General features: G+C 39.6%; 1 protein-coding gene across 4 annotated transcripts in view; it reads left to right on the top strand.

Moving 5' to 3' along the window:
- OPHN1 (oligophrenin 1) overlaps nt 1-22358 on the top strand; it is a 391423-nt gene that overhangs the window by 139003 nt on the left and 230062 nt on the right. For all 4 annotated transcript variants that reach the window (XM_074391741.1, XM_074391740.1, XM_003940936.4 and 1 more), the window contains one exon: nt 18535-18596. In XM_074391741.1, coding sequence (XP_074247842.1) covers nt 18535-18596 — 62 coding nt within the window. The remainder of the gene's footprint in view (nt 1-18534; nt 18597-22358) is intronic.

The following is a 22358-nucleotide window of genomic DNA, read 5'->3' as shown; positions in this document are numbered from 1 at the left end:
GCTTTTGTATTCTGCTTTATGTCTTTTTCTCTACATGTGTCTGTTTTCTTTGTATGCAATGTAGTTCATACTGAATATATAATATTTTCTTTCTAACCTAACATTATAAGCATTTTTCCATGTCATTTAAAATTTTTCACAAGGTTTATGGATGGAGGGTATGGGTTTGTTTTGTTCACTTCTGTTTTCCTAGCACATAAAGGTGTGCCTGGCATATAGTAGATGTTCAATGAAATTTTGGCAAATGAATGAATAATGGATACATTCAACTTTTATTACTACAAGAGCGATACTTTACTATTTAGCTATTCTTGGAAATATAGCTTATTTCCATTTTTTTGCTATTTTAAATAATATTGCAATGAATTTTTTAAGATTTAGATTGGTGAGTGTTTTGGTTAAATGTGACTGTGTAACTAGTGAGTCAGATATTTGTATTTGCATTTTTATTACTTTCTCATTCACTCCCTTTTACTTTATTTCAGTACATCTATCTGGATCCAAGTGTGTGACTTTATTTAAAAGTTAACATTATGGGCTCTGGAATCAAGTAACCCAAATTTGAACTCTACCTCTACATCTTAATAGCTCTGTAACTTTGGCAAGTAACTTCGCCTCTCTAAGTGTTAATTTTTCTCATCTTGTAAAATGGGAATGAGATAATGCCAAGTGGGTACGTTGTCTAAATGAATACTAGGTATTTCAACATTATTATTAATGTTGAAATTTTATTGTTATTAATATGATATTTTTTATACTTTTTAAAAATAACTGCTACCTGCCTGTCATTTGGAAGACTGGGAGATGCATAGTACATGAAATTATATAAATGGTTCCTTTTTCAGGTACAAGGGTCTGATTTTGAACAGGTGCCCATTTATACCAAAGCCACCAACAGATCTGAGACTTTTCTTATGTCTTCCTTTATGGTGAACTTTGAGCCTTAATTCTCTTAAACCCATGAACCCCACCACAAATGTCAATGAGTGCTATGCAGGAAAAAGGGTATGTGAGCCTGAGCATAATGACTTATAAGCAAAAGAAAAATGGCTCCTTGGTGCTGTCAGGTTCCCGTGGGGGTCTGTGGGGCTCCATGAGAGCTGCTGTCTATGACATCTTTGCTGCTTAAGAAAAAAAAAGGAAAGAACGAAAGACAGGGTCTTGCTTTGTTTACCGAGGCTGGTCTTGAACTCCTGGGCTCAGGTTATCCTCCCATCACCTTGGTCTCCCAAAGTTCTGTGATTACCGGCATCAGCCACCACACCTGGTCTCTTGCTTTTTGTTTTTTTGAGATGGAGTTTCCCGCTGTTGCCCAGGCTGGAGATCAGTGGGCTCACTGCAATCTCTGTCTTCCAGGTTCAAGCTATTCTCCTCCCTTAGCTTCCCAAGTAGCTGGAATTACAGGCACCCGCCACCATGCCTGGCTAATTTTTGTATTTTTAGTAGAGACAGGGTTTCACTCTGTTGGCCAGTCTGGTCTCGAATACCTGACCTCAAGTAATCCACCCACCTCGGCCTCCCAAAGTGCTGGGATTACAGGCATGAGGGACCATGCCCAGCCTTTTTGCTTCTTTATGTATGACTTACAATAACTCTTTAACTCAGTGATCATTTGCCTGCCAATTTCAGAATCTCCTACTTATCGTTTGACCACTGCTTGTAGCGATGCTGACTTAATGAACTGACTTTTATTATTGAGGACTGAAGAGAGGTTTTGAAAATTCGTTGCCCTGTCATGGTCGTTGTCCTCGTTGAATCTCATTTTGAAAGCTGGCAATTGTGGTAGTAGTGAGAGGAAGAGCCAGTGCTCTAGCAGCTGATGCTGAGGCTCTTTGGAGGCTTTGAGAAAAAATCTTGGGGACCCTACTGGGAGGCTATTGTTGGGAAAGAGTAGTTGCTTTGGAAGCTGAGAATGTAGAGTGTGCCATGCCCTCCTATTGCCAATACTGCTAGCCCTGAGTCAATACCTTTTGTTTCACTGGAAAAATTGCTAAAAGCACACTTTGGATGAGATTGTGGTACCCTTTTGGATTTCACATTATATGTACAGAGGGCCTTCCCATAATAAAATTTTCATTATTGGCTCCAAAGCTCACTCAGTAGCATTGACCCCATTGTAGGTACTCAACATTTAGCAGAAATGACAGTAGCTCATGGAGAAAGCCTGAGGATTCTGAAGAGTTCCTCCCCTTGATGATCAGCTCTAGGACTTACCCTGAATAGGTTGTGTCTAACAGGGACAAGTGGGAGGCCATGTGTCATTGATCTGACCATGACTTTTTTCACTGCAGAGTTAGACATCTATGCCTTCAGTTGGCATTGCCTTGTCTTTATCTCTATAGCTCAGTCACCAAAAGAAATCCCAGGTGTTTAAGAAGTCTTGTGTCTGCTTAGATTTGAATTTTATTTCTTAGCTATGGGATCTTGGCAACATTAATTGAGCTTGTTGAGCCTCTGTTTTTCCTCATCGGTTTAGTGGGGGAGTATAATCCACCTCACAAGGTCATGAGGAGCAAGTCAGATAATACATATATCAGAGGGTGTCTGTAAATCATTTAGCTCACTGTCTGGCATATAGTTGGTGCTCAATAATTCATTCTTATTGATTCTACGAGGAACGTGGTAGAAGGTATTTTGTGGAAAACAGTGTTGGTTTGAAATTATATTTCCCAAATTAACCAAAGGAAAATGTAGGATTGTGAAATGTCCGTGTTGGCAAGGATCTTAAATATGTTTAGTTCATTATTTCTCGTATAACTTCATATCTAAGTCTTCTGAGGATCTTGTTTATCCCGAGTCACAGGACCTACCTTATATCCAAAGAATCAGAATCTCTATAGTGGAGCCCAGGGCCTTGATTTTTTTTTTTTTTTTTTGAGATGGAGTTTCGCTCTTGTTACCCAGGCTGGAGTGCAATGGCGCGATCTCGGCTCACCGCAACCTCCGCCTCCCGGGTTCAGGCAATTCTCCTGCCTCAGCCTCCTGAGTAGCTGGGATTACAGGCACGCGCCACCATGCCCAGCTAATTTTTTGTATTTTTAGTAGAGACGGGGTTTCACCATGTTGACCAGGATGGTCTCGATCTCTTGACCTCGTGATCCACCCGCCTCGGCCTCCCAAAGTACTGGGATTACAGGCTTGAGCCACCACGCCCGGCCTCTTTCCTTAATTTCTTAATCAGTTCACTGTTCTTCACTTTCTTAATTTCTTGACCTGTTCACTGAATTTACTTCTTTACTTTTTTGAGATGGTGTTTCGATTTTTGCCGAGGCTGGAGTGCAATGGTGCAATCTCGGCTCCACCTCCCAGGTTGAAGCGATTCTCCTACCTTAGCCTCCTGAGTAGCTGGGATTACAGGCACATGCCACCATGCCTGACTAATTTTGTATTTTTGGTAGAGACAGTTTTTCACCATGTTGGCCAGGTTGGTCTTGATCTCCTGACCTCAGGTGATCCACCCACCTCAGCCTCCCAAAGTGCTGGGATTACAGGCATGAACCACAGTGCCTAGCCTCTTTTTTTTTTTTTTTTTTTTTTTGAGACAGTGTCTTGCTCTGTCATCCAGGCTGGAGCATAGTAGCATGATCACAGTTTACTGCAGCCTCAACCTTGTGCAAGTACAGGCTGACACTTGAGAGTGAATACACCTCCTTAAAGTTTGCAGCCTAGGTACCTGGGGATTATTTGGTGAGGTTCTTCAGAGAGCCTCATATTTTAACCTCAAATTTCAGTCTTGTTATCACCAGAGCACAGCATCCATCAGGAGAACCCCGATAGCATAGTTCTTTTCTTCTGTGTATCTACCTTGCTACCTCTTTTCCATAAAATGTCACCCGTTGGGTTGTGGTGGGTTGTTTGTTTATGTCAGGGGGGAAAAAAAACAGTGTTCTAAATCTCAGACTGTGAATCACGTTTCCACTCCAGTTATTCTAAAATATTTGAAGAAACATCTTTGTGAACCAAGAAGATTGATTTAAGGTCAGACTTGGAGATAGAAAGTTCCATCAGCCACTAATTACTGCTTTCTGAGAGACAAGGATTCAATATCGTTAGTCCCCCAATCCTGGTTTTTGTTCAATGTGAATATTATTCATTGCTAAACAACTCACAGCAGATCATAAACCTCTTGGTTGGGATAAAGAAGGGCCTAAGAAATAGTGTCTTGAGGGCTTTTCTTGGTATTTTTTTCTACAAAACCAGTTGAAGTATCCTTTGAGAAGTGGTGGCAAATGTCAGTTGTTTTAGAGTCCTGGAGGTCAGGTATCTTAAAAGAGGAATGGCTAAAGTGAAAAAAATAAGCACTAATATAAAATACTGTGTTTAAATAAAGAGCCAGGAGTTGAATTTTAAAGGTTCAGTGATATTCATGAGCTTGGTGGGGAAAAAATCTTTTGGTTATATGTCTCAAAGCTCTTAAGCATATATGTCAGTGCGTTTGGTGACATTGTTCACCATATTGGTTATCTTTCATCTGGGGCATGCATGAACCAAATATTTTGCCAGACTTTCTTAGTGTAGGCAATAGCTTTTCCGGGGAATGTTCTAGCCCAATGCACATTCTACTGTGGTGATAAGCCCTTGGAGGTTTATATCAAGTTGTTGGGCTTGAGTTCATAGAGCTTCTCAGATCTTGAGGAAAAGAGACAATACAAGGTAATCAGAAGTCTCTGTTGGGATCTGGGCAGTCAGGTTTTAGTTCTCCATGACTCAAAGTCATAGGGGAAGGTGATAATCATGTTTGGTACCATGCCTCATACCTGTAATCTCAGCACTTTGGAAGGCCAGTGTGGATGAAACACTTGAGCCTAGGAGCTGTTTCTAAATACTTTCAGGGAAGCATCAGATTAAAACACAAAAACTTATGTATAGATGAGAAAAGACTGCAAATGGCAGTGGCTAACTTATTACTGATCATTTTCAAAAGTAGAAGACTTGATAATATTTTATTACAAGAAGAATAATGCAACTGAAAAGTATATGGAATTTATGTGGCATATGAAAAATAAGAAATATCAATCCAAAAAAGATTTTACAAAAAATCTGTAATTATAACCCTGTTTTCAAAGAAGAGTGAATATTAAATTTAATGTATAAAAATTGATGAACACAACCTTTATAAAGAAAAAAGTCTTCAGACATAACATAATAATTCTGATATAATATATCACGAATATACCAAGAATATCAAGTAAAGCTGTACTCAGTGATGCATACCTGTAATCCCAGCTACTCAGGAGGCTGAGATGGGAGGATTGATTGAACAATCCCCAGCCACCCAAAAGGATATCAAGTAAACAGATTGAAAAATCTTAACAAAACATACCATAGAAAGCAAGAACATTGATGGTTCTCTATGAACTTCCTGTATAACATTCAATTTCTGGAGTATGTACATCAGTAACATTTAACCCATTTAAGCTAGGGAAGTCTAAACATCTCTTTTGATTACATGGTGCTTCCTATGCAACTCAGACAATAAAACAAAAAGCACCAAAACTATGCACTGGACAGTTAAGGAAGTTATTGCCATAGGGGGAACCTTTGTTAATGAGCAACATCTCAAAGAAAAGGAAAGAAATTGGGGTTATTGTAGAGGTAGGTAAACAAGGGAGTCAGCTGCAATCTTACGGGAGGCATGAAGAAGGATGGAGATTGATGTTATATATGAGGTGGTTCTTTGCAGTCTAGCCATTTTTCAGAACATAGAAGGATGTGGGATTTCTTAATACTGGCTGCTTTCCTGGAGCCCTGGTCTCAGTTCTACACTGTCAGTGGTCTGGGATTCACAAAGCAGGGCACAACCCAGTGTGCTTTCAAAGCTCCTAGACCTTCTGAGGTTCCACTGGGAAATTCGAGTGAAGAAGATGGCAGCCGTGCAGCGTGAGGAGACTGCTGAACATGAGTCCCCTATTCTCATGGGCTTTTTACACATTTTTGCCTATTTCTCATTTGACTGATCTGGAGACTGACTGCTGGTTAAGTGCCAGCCAGGGTCAAGTAAATGATACAAAATGATACCAAGATGTTCCTATTAATTGAGAGATTAGTGAAGTGAGTGCTATTTTCTCAGAACATCATTTGGCAGGCCCAGGCTTCAGGCCTGTCTGCCATTTACTCTTTCTTCCTCAATAAGGTCCCCTGGACTCCAGTAATCTTTCACTCTGAGCTCTCCTCTCTATTCTGTTCCTGCCACCATATTGTATCCGTAGCAATGACCCTTATATCTTGTCTTACTTTTCTTTATGGGGACATGGTAGGATTTAGACACATGGTCTTAGATTTGGCTGGACCTGAGTTCAGACTTTGATCTGTTGTTTACTGGCTACATGATCATAGGCAATTTTCATTAAAAAAATTAATAATTGAGCTTATTGGTATCTTTGCATTATAATATAAACATACTTTATTATAAAAATATGGAAATAGACAGAAAAGATTATTGTTAGCTGCATATACTGAGCCCCTACTGTGTGTATACTGCTTCCTGTATACTATCTAATTCTCAGAGCAGTTTTAAGGAGGTAGAATGAGGCTAATGGAGGTTAAGAAACTTGTCCAGGATTGCATAGCTAATAAGTAGCTTAAGTGGGATTTTTTTTTTTTTTGAATCAGGGTCTTGCTCTGTCACCCAGGAGGGAGTGCAGTGGTGGGATTGTGGCTCACTGCAGCCTCGACCTCACAGGCTCATTTGATTTTCCCATCTCAGCCTCCTGAGTAGCTGGGATGCACACCTCACCCAGCTAATTTTTGTAGTTTTTGTTGTTATTGTTTTTTTTTTTTTCTGAGTTGGAGTCTTGCTCTGTTGCCCAGGCTGGAGTGCAGTGGCACAATCTCAGATCATTGCAGCCTCTACCTCCTATGTTCAAGTGATTCTCTTGCCTCAGCCTCCTGAGTAGATGGGATTACAGGTGCATACCATGATGCCTGGCTAATGTTTATATTTTGGGTAGAGATGGGGTTTCACCATGTTGGCTAGGCTAGTCTCGAACTCCGACCTCAAGTGATCCACTGACCTTGGCCTCCTAAAGTGCTGGCACTGCAGGTGTGAGCCATGACGCCTGGCCCTAATTTTTGTAGCTTTTTTTGTAGAGTTGGGTTTCATCATGTTGCCCAGACTGATCTTGAGCTCCTGGGCTCAAGCAATTTGCCTGCCTCGGCTTTCCAAAGTGGTGGGCTTACAGGCATGAGCCACCATGCCCAGCTTTAAGTGGGACTTTAGACTTTAAAGCATTTCATTTTTGACTTTAAAATTTACACATATATGCACTCCACAAAAAAATCACATTTATTTATTTATTTATTTATTATCTGAGATGGAGTCTTACTCTGTCACCCAGGCTGGAGTGCAATGGCATGATCTCAGCTCACTGCAACCTCTGCCTCCTGGGTTCCAGCTATTCTCCTGCCTCAGTCCCCGAGTAGCTGGAATTACAGGCATGCGCCACCATGCTTGGCTAATTTTTGTATTTTTAGTAGAGATGGGGTTTCTCCTTATTGGCCAGGATGGTCTTGAACTCCTGACCTTGTGATCCACCTGCCTTGGCCTCCCAAAGTGCTGGGATTACAGGTGTCAGCCACCGCACCTGGCCAAGAATCACAATTATTTTGGTGTATTTTTTTCTTGGCTTTTTTGGGGATCAAAACACAATTTTCTGCATATAGTTGTACTTGTGTACAATTGTTGTGTGCAGATTTTTATATTCTGCTTTTTAAAAATAGTGTGACACTCTAGCTGTTTTGTCATGTCCAGAAAATTTTGTGTAATTTCTTTTTAATAGGTTCAATAATAGTCCATTAAGTGAACATAATTATTTACCAATCATTGGACATTTTATGTGTTTTCATTTATTCATTATCAGTAATAATGTTGAATGCCTACCTTTGGATATAAAGATTTATCCCCCTGTATTCAGAATTAGTTCTGTTTGTTTGTTTGCTTGTTGTAGAGATGAGGTGGGGGGTCTCACTTTGTTGCCAGCAGATATTTGAGCAATCCTTCTGCCTTGGCCTCCCAAAGTGTTGAGATTACAGTCCACCATGACAATCCCATAATTAGGTTTTAGGTATGGTTTCCCAGATATGAATTTACAATGTAAAAGGGTATAGATAACTTTAAGCTGTTTGGTCTACATTGTCAATTTTTATTAGAAATTTACAATTTTTTTTTTTTTTTTTGAGACGGAGTTTCGCTCTTGTTACCCAAGCTGGAGTGCAATGGCGCGATCTCGGCTCACCGCAACCTCCGCCTCCTGGGTTCAGGCAATTCTCCTGCCTCAGCCTCCTGAGTAGCTGGGATTACAGGCACATGCCACCATGCCCAACTGATTTTTTGTATTTTTAGTAGAGACGGGGTTTCACCATGTTGACCAGGATGGTCTCGAACTCTCGACCTCGTGATCCACCTGCCTCGGCCTCCCAAAGTGCTGGGATTACAGGCTTGAGCCACCGCGCCCGGCAGAAATTTACAATATTTTTTGGAAGACAGTACATAACACTGTAATTTATATGACCTTGCAAAATTAAACCTCGGTTTTGTCATCATGAAAGTTATAATGATGAATAATAAAAAACTTGAGATGCATATACCATATTGCTTTTCCCTTCTCACTTCTCTTTTTGTAATTTATTCTCTGAAATTTTTCAGGGATAATGTTCTCTTGCTGTGGTCTTTAAAAAAGAAATCTTGGACTGCTAAACGTTATTGAGGAATATTGCAGTAAGTTTTCTAAGCCATGCTTTGTGGTGGTGTTAGGGCAGGGGATGTTGCTATTATTGATGATGGTATTGTTGTTGGTTATGGTTATGTAGACCTGTTTTCTTCCATTTCTCAGGAATTTTCTTAGTCCCAAGTCCTAGTATCTGAAGAGACGGCAAAAAGACTGTCTTTAGGCCGGGCACAGTGGCTGAAGCCTGTAATCCCAGCACTTTGGGAGGCCGAGGCGGGTGGATCACGAGGTCGAGAGATCGAGACCATCCTGGTCAACATGGTGAAACCCCGTCTCTACTAAAAATACAAAAAATTGGCCGGGTGCGGTGGCTCAAGCCTGTAATCCCAGCACTTTGGGAGGCCGAGGCAGGTGGATCACAAGGTCAAGAGATCGAGACCATCCTGGTCAACATGGTGAAACCCCGTCTCTACTAAAAATACAAAAATCAGCTGGGCATGGTGGCACATGCCTGTAATCCCAGCTACTCAGGAGGCTGAGACAGGAGAATTGCCTGAACCCAGGAGGCGGAGGTTGCGGTGAGCCGAGATCGCGCCATTGCACTCCAGCCTGGGTAACAAGAGCGAAACTCCGTCTCAAAAAAAAAAAAAAAAAAAAAAAGACTGTCTTTAATGACTTTGTGCTCCTTAATGAGTATTCTCTCCCACACTCTGTAATGGACAGTCTGATCTCCTCACTAAAGTTTGTATTGTCTTCCCATTAATTCTAGAGAGCCATTCGCAGGTTTAGTTTTTAGAAGGTGCTGTGATTAATTATCCATGATATTTGGTTAAAAATAGATCTATAGGAGGCTTTATAGGACCTCAAGATTCTGAGTCAGAATTAACCCTTGTCCAAACCTTCTGTTTCTGCCCTTTTGTCTCTCTTCTTTTTTTTTTTTTTGAGACAAAGTTTTGCTCTCGTCCCCCAGGCTTCTTGCCCTGTGCCACACACTTCTGTAGGCATTTGAGGTCTTCTGATCAAGCAATAGATGTACTCATAGGGCTTTTTCAGGCCACTCAACAATGAAGTTTTTCTTGACTCAGCAACTTAATTTTAAAGTGATTTAACAATTACTGAAGCTGTATGTTAATTGAAAGTAAGGATCAAAAAGCCCTGACCAGGTTATTTTGGTGAAAATGGTTGAAAAATGACTTCCAAAAATTTGATCTTTCATAAAAGCAGCAAAAACACTGGGAGAAATGTCCAAAGTCAACTTTTTCAAAACTCCCGAAATGAACCAACATTTTGCAAAAAAACAAGGCATGTTTATTTAAAAAAAAAAGGCTGAGTAGTTGAGAAAACACTGAGCTCTGCGACCTTTTGATTTGCCATGTTCCCAATCCTTGCTGCAGTTCCATGGTAGCTTTGAAAACTAACGTCTCTATAAACCACCATTCTAGCAGCCATGGGTGAAGGTAGAATGGGTTTGAGATTCCTCAGATCTGAGAGATATCGCTCACAGGGCTTATGTTATTTGAGCCGACTCAGTGTTTGCTCTTTACATGGTTTGTTTTTTACCAGCGAGTTTTCTTTCATTCTGTTTTTTTGTTTTTGAGATGGAACTCCTGACCTCAAGCAATCCTCCTTCCTTGGCCTCCCAAAGCTCTGAGATTAAAGGCATGAGTCACTGCAACCTGCCTGTGATTGCTTTTTTGTTTTTTCTTTTCTTTTTTTTTTTTTTGAGATAGAGTCTTGCTCTGTTGCCCAGGCTGGGGTGCAGTGCTACGATCTCTGCTCACTGCAACTGCTGCCTCCTGGTTTCAGCAATTCTCCTGCCTCAGCCTCCTGAGTAGCTAAGATTACAGATGCTCACCACAATGCCTGGCTAATTTTTTTGTATTTTTAGTAGAGACAGGGTTTCACCATGTTGGCCAGGCTGGTCTTAAACTCCTGACCTCAAACGATCCACCCACCTCGGCCTCTCAAAGCCCAAAGTGCTGGGATTACAGGCATGAGCCACCATGCCTGGCTTTTCCTCCCCTCCCCTCCCCCCTCTTCTCTTTTTTTGACGGTTGCACTCTGTCATCCAGGCTGGAGTGCAGTGTTACGTCTTGCCTCACTTCAACCTATGCCTCCCAAGTTCGTGATTCTCCTGCCTCAGCCTCCCAGGTAGCTGAGATTACAGGCACCTGCCACCACGCCCAGCTAATTTTTGTACTTTTAGTAGAGACCGGGTTTCTCCAGGTTGGCTAGTCTGGTCTTGAACTCCTGGTTTCAAGCAGTCCATCTGCCTGAGCCTCCCAGAGTGCTAAGATTACAGATGTGAGCCACCGCACCTGCCTCCTGGGGCATTTTCTAAAAACCATCAGTGGTAGTTGTTTAGTACTACAGTTTCCCCAGACAGCAAAGAGAATAAAGTAGGAAAAAGAAGCTGACTAATAAATCCAAAAGGACAAAACAGAGAATGAATTATCCTTGGAGAGCTTTGAAAAGCTGTGAGATATTCCTGGAAATCTAGGAGGTCATGCATATGAAAAGGGCTTTGTACATACCCAGCGTTTGTACCTGTCTAGAAGACAGACTGGAGACATCTCTAATATCTCACTTCCGGCTGACCTTCAGCTCTGTACAAAGAGGAGTGAAGGCTAAGGCACAGTTACAAACTGTCTGGCTGAATGTTGAATACAATACACAGAGAGCCCTTCAACAAAGACTTGGAGATAGTCGTTCAAACCATTTAAAGAAATCTCTGTCCAGTCACTTGTTGACCAGTGAGCTTACTGACCAGAGAGTTTAGTGGCTTCATATGACAAAGAATAGAGGCAATAGAATTAGTCCGTGAAGCCATAAACAACCAACAACCACAAGAACAACAAGCTCTGGGGAAAGAGAGGAGTTTGATTTCCAAAGTTGCCACACTATTTAGAATGTTAACTTTTAAAAAATGAGACATGCAAAGAAATAGTAAAATATGACCCTTGAACAAGGGAAAAAAGGTAATTAATAGAACCTGTCCCTGAGAAAGCCCTTGCATTAGATTTCCTAGACAAAGAGTTTCAATTACAGCTAGTGCTCGACTTACAACCACGACTGGTTCCGACAGACCAGTCGCAACACGATTCGGTCGTAAGTTGAGTAGGTTATATGTACAGTACTGTGAAACGATGTTATAAAAATCTTTAAGTCATATTTTATCATAATTTTCTTTCATTATTGTTATATATCGTAATTTTCTTTGTTCATTTTATGCCATTTGTACCATCTCTACACCATTTTGTTTCTTACTGTATTTTTACATTCGTCAGGTTTAAGTAAAACACTGCATTACCAGTACAACTGGTTTAATATTTGCAAAATGTATAGAATTGCAAAATACAGGTGCATACAAAAATACAAAATACAGGTGTAAAAAATACCATAGGAAACATTTTCCCAATTGCAAAACATATCAAAATATATAAACATGTATGAAACATTTTATTGGCCACTGGTGCTTGGCTGCGGATCGTTGATGTCGTCATCTGAGGCAGCAGTTGGGGTTACCAGAGTTGGTTTTTTCATAAACATGGTGAGCATTGTCTGAATTGTATGTTTCTTTTTTTCTTCATAAATTTCACGATACGAACGAAACACATCGTGCGCCATCCGTTCAATCCTTGCAAATTGTTCGATGTTTGGATCCATTGCTTTGAAATGTATAAGAAGTTTGTTCAGTAAAGATAAACCGTCTGATAATCCGTTAGTGGTGAACTTTCTTTCTGGCTCCTCCTCTTCTTTCTCTGCTACTCTTCTTGCTTCTTCCGCCACTCTTTCTTCTTCCAGTTTGATTAGCTCTTCATTTGTAAGATCTCTGGATTCTTTGTCTAGCAACTCTTCGAACAGATGCAGAGCAGTCGTGGCTAGCGATTGTGGTCATAAAGTCGAATGGTCGTAAGTCAATCAATACCTGTACCTATTTAAATATATTTAAATTAATAAATGAGACCATGTCTAAAGAACTTAAGAAATGAATGAGAACAGTGTCTCATAAAATAGACAATATCAATAAAGAGATGGATTTTTTAAAATGAATTAACTGAAACTTGCAGTTGAAAGTTGTAGTATAATAACTGAAATGAAAAACTCACCACTGGGGGTTCACCATCATATTTGTACTGGGAGAATAGATGATCAGCAAATTTAAAGACAAGTGAATTGAGATCATTCAATGTGAGGGAAATAAAGAATAGTAATTGAGAAAAATGAACAGAACCTCAGATACCCGTGGGATATCATCAAGCATAACAGCACATGCAGAATGAGAACCTCAGAAGAAGAGAGACAGGGATGAAAGAATATTTGAAGAAATAAATTGACAAATTTGATGGAAAACATGAATCTGCATATCCAACAAGTTAAACTTAGAGATACGAGCCTAAATATATGATAGTCTAACTAATTAAAGAAGATGACAAAGAGATAATCTTGTTAAAAAAAATAAGAGAAAAATGAAAGAAAAAATAGAAATGAATGAAAACAGTCACAACATCCTAAATCTTATGGGATGCTGCTAAAACAGTATTTGAAGGGAAATTTGTAGCTTCAAATTCCTATATTAAAAAAGAGCAAAGATATCAAATCAATAGCCAAACTTTCTATCTTAAGACACTTGAAAAACAAGAGCAAACTAAAGAAACAGAAGCAGAGAAATAATAAAGACTAGAGAGGAAATAAATGAAATGGAGAACAGAAAAAGAATATACTAATAAGGCAGCCTTGTCAACATAACAAGATAATCATTGAAACCAAACATCTGTTCTTCATAAAGTTAAACAAAATTGACAAACCCTTAGCTAGGCTGACCATGAGACTACCTGAAATACTAAAATCAGAAATGAAATAGGGGACATTACTGCTAATCCTAGAGAAATAAAACTGATTATAAGGAAATACTAGATATAGTTGACCCTTAAACAATATGGGTTCAAACCATAGAGGTCCACTTACATGCAGTTTTTTTCTCTTTGATTTGGATAGAAAAATGCATTATTTGTGGGATGTGAAATTCACATTCACGGAGGGCCAACTTTTCATATGTGCACGTTCCACAGGGCCCACTGCGGGACTTGAATATATGTAGATTTTGCAATACGTGGGGGTCCAGGAACTAATCCCTCGCATATACCAAGGCATAACTGTACAATTCTATGTCAACAAATTAGATAACTTGGATGAAATGAGCAGATTTCTAGAAAGACACAAACTCCTGAAATTGATACAAGAAGAAATAGAAAATGTGAATGGACCTATACTAAATGAAGAGACTGAATTTGTCATAAAAAAAAAAAAAAATTCCACAAAGCAACATCCAGGCCTGGATAACTTCACTGGTGAATTCTATCAAATATCTAAGGAATGAATGCTGTCCCTTTACATATTCTTTCAAAAAACTAAAGAGGAAGGACTGTTTCACACCCTATTCTGAGGCCAGTAGCACCTTAATACCAAAACCAAAGACATACCTAGTTCATGGATAAGAAATCTTAATATTGTTAAGTTGGCAATAATTCCCAGATTAATAATCAAGCAAATAACTATCAAATTCTCAGCTGCCCCTTTTAAAGAAATTGTCAAGGTAATAAAAAATTCATATGGTTATCAAAGGATACCAGAATAGCCAAACAATCTTGAAAAAGAACAGTAGGGGAGGACTCACACTTTCCCATTTCAAATCTCATATCAAATGTGCTGTTATTATAAACGTGTGCTATTGCATAAGACCAGACCTAGAGATCAGTGGAGTAGAATTAAGAATCCAATAATCATCTCTTAATTTTTGGTCAATTTTTGACTAAGGTGCCAAGAGTATTTAATAGTGGAAAGAATTGTTGACAGATGGTGCTGAGATAATGAAAGAGACACATGAAAGAATGAAGTTGGACCCATACCTCACACCATATACAAACATTACCTAAGAATGGACCAAGGAGCTAAAAGTAAAGAGCCAAGACTATAAGTCTCTATATAAATTTGTACAGGGATAAATCTTCATGACCTTGACTAGGAAGTGGGTTCTTGTGTATGACACCAAAAGCACAAACAACACAAGAAAGAAAATAACAACTGGACTCCTGGAAAATTTTAAACCTTTATTATTTAAAGGACTCTATAATGAAAGTGAAAATACAATTCATAGAATGGGAGAAAATTTTTGCAAATCATCTATCTGATAAGGGACTTGTGTCAGATTGTATGAAGTATTCTAACTCAACAATAAAGACAAGTAATTCTATTAAAAATGGACAAAATAATTAAAAATACATTTATCCAAAGAAAATATACTAATAGCCAATAATCACATGAAAAAATGAAAAGATGCTTAATTTTATTACTCATTGAGGCTAATGCAAAATAATACCATGATGAGATACCACTTCAAATCCACTAGGATTGTGAGTGTCAAAAAATGAACAATAACAAGTTATTAGTGAGGTTATGGGGAAATTAGAACCCTCCTACACTGTTTTGGGTAATATAAAATGGTGCAGGTGATTTGGATAACAGTTTTGGTATTCTTTCAAAAAATTAAACAGAGTTACCATATGATCTAGCAATTCCATGTCTAGGTAGATATCCAAAAGAATAGAAAACATACATCCACATAAAACTTGTTCATAAATGTTCATGGTTGTATAAACCAGATTCAGAGGTCACATATCTTTCCATTTATGTGAAATGTCTAGAGTAGGCAAGTTCATGGAAATAGAAACTAGATTAGTGGTTATCGGGGTATTGGGAGGAAGTGGTAATGGGGTATAATGCTAATGGGGTTGGGGTTTCTTTTGGGGTTGATGAAAATGTTCTGCAATTACACAGTGGTGATAGTTGCACAACTTTATGAAAATACTAAAAGCCACTGAGTGGTACACTTTAAAATGATGCATCTTATTGTGTCTTGGTCTGTTTACATCACCATAAAGGAATATCCAAGGCTAGGTGATTTATGAAGAAGAGAGGTTTATTTCACTCACGGTTCTGCAGACTGTATAGGAAGCATGGCATCAGCGTCTGCTTCTGGTGAGCCCCGCAGAAAGCTTCCAGTGGTGGCAGAAAAAGAAAGGGAATCAGTGTGTTGCATGGCCTCAGATGGAGCAAGGGAGAGTGGAGGAGTTATCAGGTTGTTTTTCACCATCAGATCTGGAGGTGGGAGGTAATACACATAATACAGGGAGAAGTCACTCATTACCGGGAAGACTGCACCAATCCATTCATGAGGTGTCCACCCCTATGACCCAAACACCTTGCTTGGATCAGGCCTCATCTCCAACGTTGGTGATCAAATTTCAGTATGAGATTAGGGGGGAGATAGATATCCAAACTATATCATATGGTGATGTGACATGTCACTAATATCTTAATTTCAAAAAAGGTGTGACCAGCCAGGCAGGTTGCTCATGCTTGTGATTCCAGCACTTTGGAAGGCCGAGGTGGGTGGATCACCTGAGGTCAGGAGTTCAAGACCAGCCCGGTCAACATGGTAAAATCCTGCCTCTACTAAAAATACAAAAAAATAGCCTGGCATTGTGGCAGATACCTGTAATCCCAGTTGCTCGGGAGGCTGAGGCAGGAGAATTGCTTGAACCTGGGAGGTGGAGGTTGCAGTGAGCTGAGATGGTACCGCTGCACTCCAGTCTGGGTGACAAGAGTGAAACTTCCTCTAAAAAAAGAAAAAAGATGTGACCTTTTAGCCAAAGCTCACTTTGAGACATTCTTAGTACTATTCAATTTGGAATTTCTTTCCTCATAAATGATGAAGTCAGGCTCATTTTAAAAGCACAGCTGCTGGTAGTAGTGACTTTATCTATTATCTGTGTTTATCTATTAAATGGTATACGATAATCCATTTAGATGGTATTTAGTTATGTAATCATCAGTTATCTGCCTAGAGAATTGTAGGCAGTGTGACAGTGGCAATACCTTAGTTGTGGCAGCAAGATAGGTCTGGTTTTGATACCTAGCTTTGCTATTTGTTTCCTGAGTGACCTTAAATAAGTTACTTACCCTCTCCTTCAATTCAGTGACAATAAGAAGTACCCAATAAAGCTATTGTCACAATTAAAGCCTCCAGCAGAAGGCTTGACACATTTAATGTCCATGAAATTAGTCGTTTGCTTTAAATGTTTGAATATGATATTTGTCACATTTCCTTTAGAGGTAAACTGATCATGTCTGGAAAAACGCCAATTAAAAAAAAATTCTCAGGCCGGGCGCGGTGGCTCATGCCTGTAATCCCAGCACTTTGGGAGGCCGAGGCGGGTGGATCACGAGGTCAAGAGATCGAGACCATCCTGGTCGACATGGTGAAACCCCGTCTCTACTAAAAATACAAAAAAAATTAGCTGGGCATGGTGGCGCGTGCCTGTAATCCCAGCTACTCAGGAGGCTGAGGCAGGAGAATTGCCTGAACCCAGGAGGCGGAGGTTGCGGTGAGCCGAGATCGCGCCATTGCACTCCAGCCTGGGTAACAAGAGCAAAACTCCGTTTCAAAAAAAAAAAAAAAAAAAAAAAAAAAAAAAAAAAAAAAAATTCTCTGACTCTTTTTGTAGCATAAAGTATTTGGGGACAGAAAGTCAATAAGCATTTCCATGTTTTCCTATTTTTGTTTCTGAATATGGTGTTTATCTTCTCTATGCTACGGTTGAACTCTGAATGAATTTAGTGTTTGCAAAGGTGATCTCCCTAGGTATTTGCAGAAACTTAATCCTCAGAAGAAAGAAATGTCATTGCCTTGTATCCTGTGTTGACCCCAAAACTCATTTCCTTGACACCAGGAATGTTGGATTTGTTCAGTTCTTTTGAGGAGGAAACCCAATTGTGGATTAAAAATGTTAGTATGGACAAATTTGTTTTTCCAGGCTTTCATTCAGACACCAGTTGAGAATATACTTCCTGCTTCTGGAGAGAAGTTAAGGAATTTGAAGAGGCATTAACGACTAATTAGCTTAATTTATCATTTTGTATATAAAGACAGTGAATTTTTTTTTTTTTTTGAGATGGAGTTTCGCTCTTGTTACCCAGGCTGGAGTGCAATGGTGCGATCTCGGCTCTCCGCAACCTCCGCCTCCTGGGTTCACATAATTCTCCTGCCCCAGCCTCCTGAGTAGCTGGGATTACAGACACGTGACACCATGCCCAGCTAATTTTTTGTATGTTTAGTAGAAATGGGGTTTCACCATGTGGACCAGGATGGTCTCGATCTGTTGACCTCGTGATCCACCCGCCTCGGCCTCCCAAAGTGCTGGGATTACAGGCGTGAGCCACCGCGCCCGGCTGACATTGAATTTTTGAGAAGGGAAGTGATTTGCCCAGTCATCCTGCTAGTAAAGGGCTCATTTGGCACTATAAGAGTAGAAACTTTGGGAGGGTAGAAAGGGTAATATACTTTGATTTTAAAAGGTAATTTTACTTTGGTTATTTACTTTGTGTTGACACTCTACATTTACCATCCGATTTAGCTTTTATAGCAATACTCTGTGGTTGATCAGTAATGGAACAGGGACCCAACCTTGTTTCAGGGTTCTATAGCTGCCGGTCATTACACTGCAACCCCCTGGCCCTTCCCTAATCTTTTTGCTTGTCTATGAAATAAGAGAAATTCTAGCTACTCCTGAGTGGCTGTAAGGATTAAATAAAATATTAAAGCATATGGGTATTGATAAAACAGGAATGAAAAGAAAAGAAGCATTCAGTGGGTACCGAACACCTGCTTTTGTCCTCAGATTTGACACCTTTCTCTAGTGGCCATGTGGGCATAGGGCACTGGTCCCTGCTTCCTGTTGCACAGATCTCTGTTTTGTCTGTAAAGCACCACAGTTAATTTGTTTTACATTTTATTCTCTCTTTCCAGCTGAATCCTTCAAGGAATTTGCTGAGTTGCTCAATGAAGTAGAAAATGAGAGAATGATGATGGTAAGTCACTAATACTGTCACTGAAGCTGAGTTCATGGCTGATAGAGGGGATTTTTCCTGTCCTTTATGCTTGAATTGATCCTATACTATTTTGATTTCTGTCAGATAGCTTCTTGGTGCTGTAAAAATAGTTAGGTAATAGATGTGGTTACTCTGTTTCAAGCTTTCACCCTGAGAGTTTGGCATTAGGTAGAGAGAAATTTATGCGCAAATCCCATCCATATTCATTTCAGTGAAAAATAATTTCAGTGGACATTAAACAGGACCTTTGAACATGTTGACAGAGATTAAGGTGTTTAGTGTTTTTAACCAAATTATCCATTTGTTAATCTTTAATTTGTAGAGTAGTTTTTTTTGTCTTTTCTTTTTTATTATTGTACTTTAAGTTCTGGGGTACATGTGCAGAACGTGCAGGTTTGTTACATAGGTATACATGTGCCATGGTGGTTTGCTGCATCCATACCCCCATCATCTACATTAGGTATTTCCCCTAATGCTATTCCTCTCCAATCCCCCCACCCCCTGCTATCCCTCCCCTAGCCACCCCCAACCCCTCTGAGAAGCCCCGGTGTGTGATGTTCCCTTTCCTGTGTCCATGAGTTCTCATTGTTCAACACCCACTTATAAGTGAGAACATGTGGTGTTTGGTTTTCTGTTCTGGTGTCAGTTTGCTGACAATGATGGTTTCCAGCTTCATGCATGTCCCTGCAAAGGATATGAACTCATCCTTTTTTATGGCTGCATAGTATTCCACGGTGTATATTGGCCATATTTTCTTTATCCAGTCTATCATTGATGGACATTTGGGTTGGTTCCAAGTCTTTGCTATTGTGAACAGTGCTGCAATAAACATATGTGTGCACATGACTTTATAGTAGAATGATTTATGATTTTTGGGGTATATACCCAGCAATGGGATTGCTGGGTCAAATAGTATTTTTGGTTCTAGATCCTCGAGGAATCACCACACTGTCTTCCACAATGGTTGAACTAATGTACAATTCCACCAACAACGTAAAAGCATTCCTATTTTTCCACATCCTCTCTAGCACCTGTTGTCTCCTGACTTTTTCATGATCATCATTCTAACTGGTGTGAGATGGTATCTTATTGTGGTTTTGACTTGCATTTCTCTAAGGGCCAGTGATGATGAGGTTTTTTTCATGGCTCCAACACTATTTTTTGAAAATACTACTCTTTCTCCTTTGAATTACCTTTTGTTCTTTATCAAAGGTCACTTGACTACATTTGTATGGATCTGTATCTGGGCTATTTCTGTTCCATTGATCTATTTATCTGTTCTTTCACCAATACCACACTGTCTTCATTACTTTCACATTGTAGTAAAAAACATTGAAGTCAGGTATAAGCTTAATCAATTTGTTTGTATCCACAAAATAACTTGCTGGGATTTTGATTGAGATTGCTTTTTAAGATACTAGAGATATCTTTTTGATTTTGATTACGATTTGCTTTTAAGATACCAGGGAAAAACTGATTATCTTAAAAATACTGACCTTTTTCTAATTGTGAACATGGGTTATCTTGCCACTTATTTATATCTTTTTGATTTCCTTCATCAGAATTTTATTTTGCTTATATAGAATTTTTACATATTTTGCTAGATTTATACCTGTTTCATTTTTATAAAGTCTAATTATTTCAACAGCTTAAAAAATAATCTTTTTGTGTGGTCCTTAGACTCAGTAGTACCATCATGACCAGCACCAGCAGAAAATTGTTGGAAACACTGTTCCTTGTTCCCACCCCAGACTTGTTGGAGACTTAAGTGTTAAAATGTCTATGTTGATCAATATTCATTTTTATTGGGGGCATAATGGTAAGATGGGAATTCTGTAGAGAATATCAAAATGGTCTATTTTACCTTTCTCCATCAGATGACTTTTTATGTTTTTCTTAAAGCTATTTATTCCCACAGCTAGAACTCATTTACCTAAAAAACCTCTTTCTTTTCAATAATGTGGTACTGTTTTCTCAAAATACTGCTCATAGAATCTAGACTCCTAGAGAAGTAGGATTGAAGGCAGAACTTGGAGGTAGGGAAATTAGAGAATTGAGGCTCTGATTCTGTTTCTGTCACTGACTCGCTGACTTCAGATTAATCACTTCCTTTTTCTGGGCCCCTTTTTCTTCTTTGTAGAGTGAGGAAAATAATTCCCACCTCTTATGGGTGTTTAAAGTGCTCCAAATAATATACTAAACATGGAAGAGTTTTATAAGGGGAAAAATACTGATTATGTAAGCATGGTTTTTAGCTGTCTTTAGTTACTCACAAGATTCTGCTTGTGAAAATATGACTTGGGAATTTTCTCAGTTTAAAACAGTTGCTTTTAAGTGTACTAAAGGGAGACGAATATGCATGCTTTTCCTGGAGCCTCTTAGATGGCCCCCTTGCTAATACACACTCTACTAAATGTTCTTCGCGGCCCACAGAGTTTGTGGACTACTGCCCATGTTGTTTTCAAAGGCATTTGCCCCCATTTCTTTCAGATAGCACTAGAAAGCTCAGCTGTATTTCTCTTTAGCCCTAGTTGTTTCTCCATCTCTTTTATTTACCCAGTAACAAAGCCCTCACATATTGAAGTAGTATTCATCTTTTGAGATGTTGTTTTTCTCACCCTTCTTGCTGGTACTTTGCCACATGACTGACTCATTTTCTTCTGTGTTTAATTATGTTGTGCCCTTTTGTCCCAACAACTTTCAATCATATATTGAGTGTTTGCTCCCTGTTTCCCACTTAATTCCAGGAATGCTGAGATGGTTAGGCTTAATGAGTGCCTTTCACCCCATGCCAGGAATTCATTGCTTGATTGTAATTTTCCCATTTCCTGGGGTTGTAGCAAAAGGACCCCTCTATCCCAATCTGGATAATTTAGTGGTCTTATACTGTATTTTATCCTTTCTAAAAGAAGAGTCCAAAATAAGCTTTAGTATATCAGTAAGAAAGTTCACAGCCCTTGAGCATGGCAATTGCCTATGTCTGGTCATCTCCATAAATGAATATAAATTGGGGAAGGAATTATGAAGTGAAATAATGAGGAAGGGGCATCCTGTGATGTTCTCAAAGGTATCCTGTTAGGGCTGGGTGTGGTGGCTCATGCTTGTAATCCCAGTTCTTTCAAAGGTGGAGGCGTGCAGATCACTTGAGGCCAGGAGTTCAAGAGCAGCCTGGCCAACATGGTGAAACCTGTCTCTACTTAAAATACAAAAATTAGCCAGGTGTTATTATGCACCTGTAGTCTCAGCTACTTGGGAGACTGAGGTGGGAGGATTACCTGAGTCTGGGAAGATCAAGGCTCCAGTGAGCCATGGTCATGCCACTGTACTACAGCCTGGGGGAGCAAGGCCCTGCCTCAAAAAAAAAAAAAAAAAAAGAGGGGGGCCTCAAAAAGTGTAGATTGCACGCTTCTTGTATGATTATGAAGCTTGCCTAGATATCTTTCTGACTGCAAATGGGGCCTCTGTTGGCAATGTGCAAGGTCTGTCTTTGAAGACTGCCAAAAGTGACCTAAAGAGGCTCCCATAATATTTCAGCCTGTCTTTTTTTTTTTTTTTGAGACGGAGTTTCGCTCTTGTTACCCAGGCTGGAGTGCAATGGCGCGATCTCGGCTCACCGCAACCTCTGCCTCCTGGGTTCAGGCAATTCTCCTGCCTCAGCCTCCTGAGTAGCTGAGATTACAGGCATGCGCCACCATGCCCAGCTAATTTTTTGTATTTTTAGTAGAGACGGGGTTTCACCAT

Source organism: Saimiri boliviensis, chromosome X, assembly GCF_048565385.1.
Source record: "Saimiri boliviensis isolate mSaiBol1 chromosome X, mSaiBol1.pri, whole genome shotgun sequence".
Taxonomy (NCBI): Eukaryota; Metazoa; Chordata; class Mammalia; order Primates; family Cebidae; genus Saimiri; species Saimiri boliviensis.
This window is presented reverse-complemented; position numbering and strand designations above follow the sequence as displayed.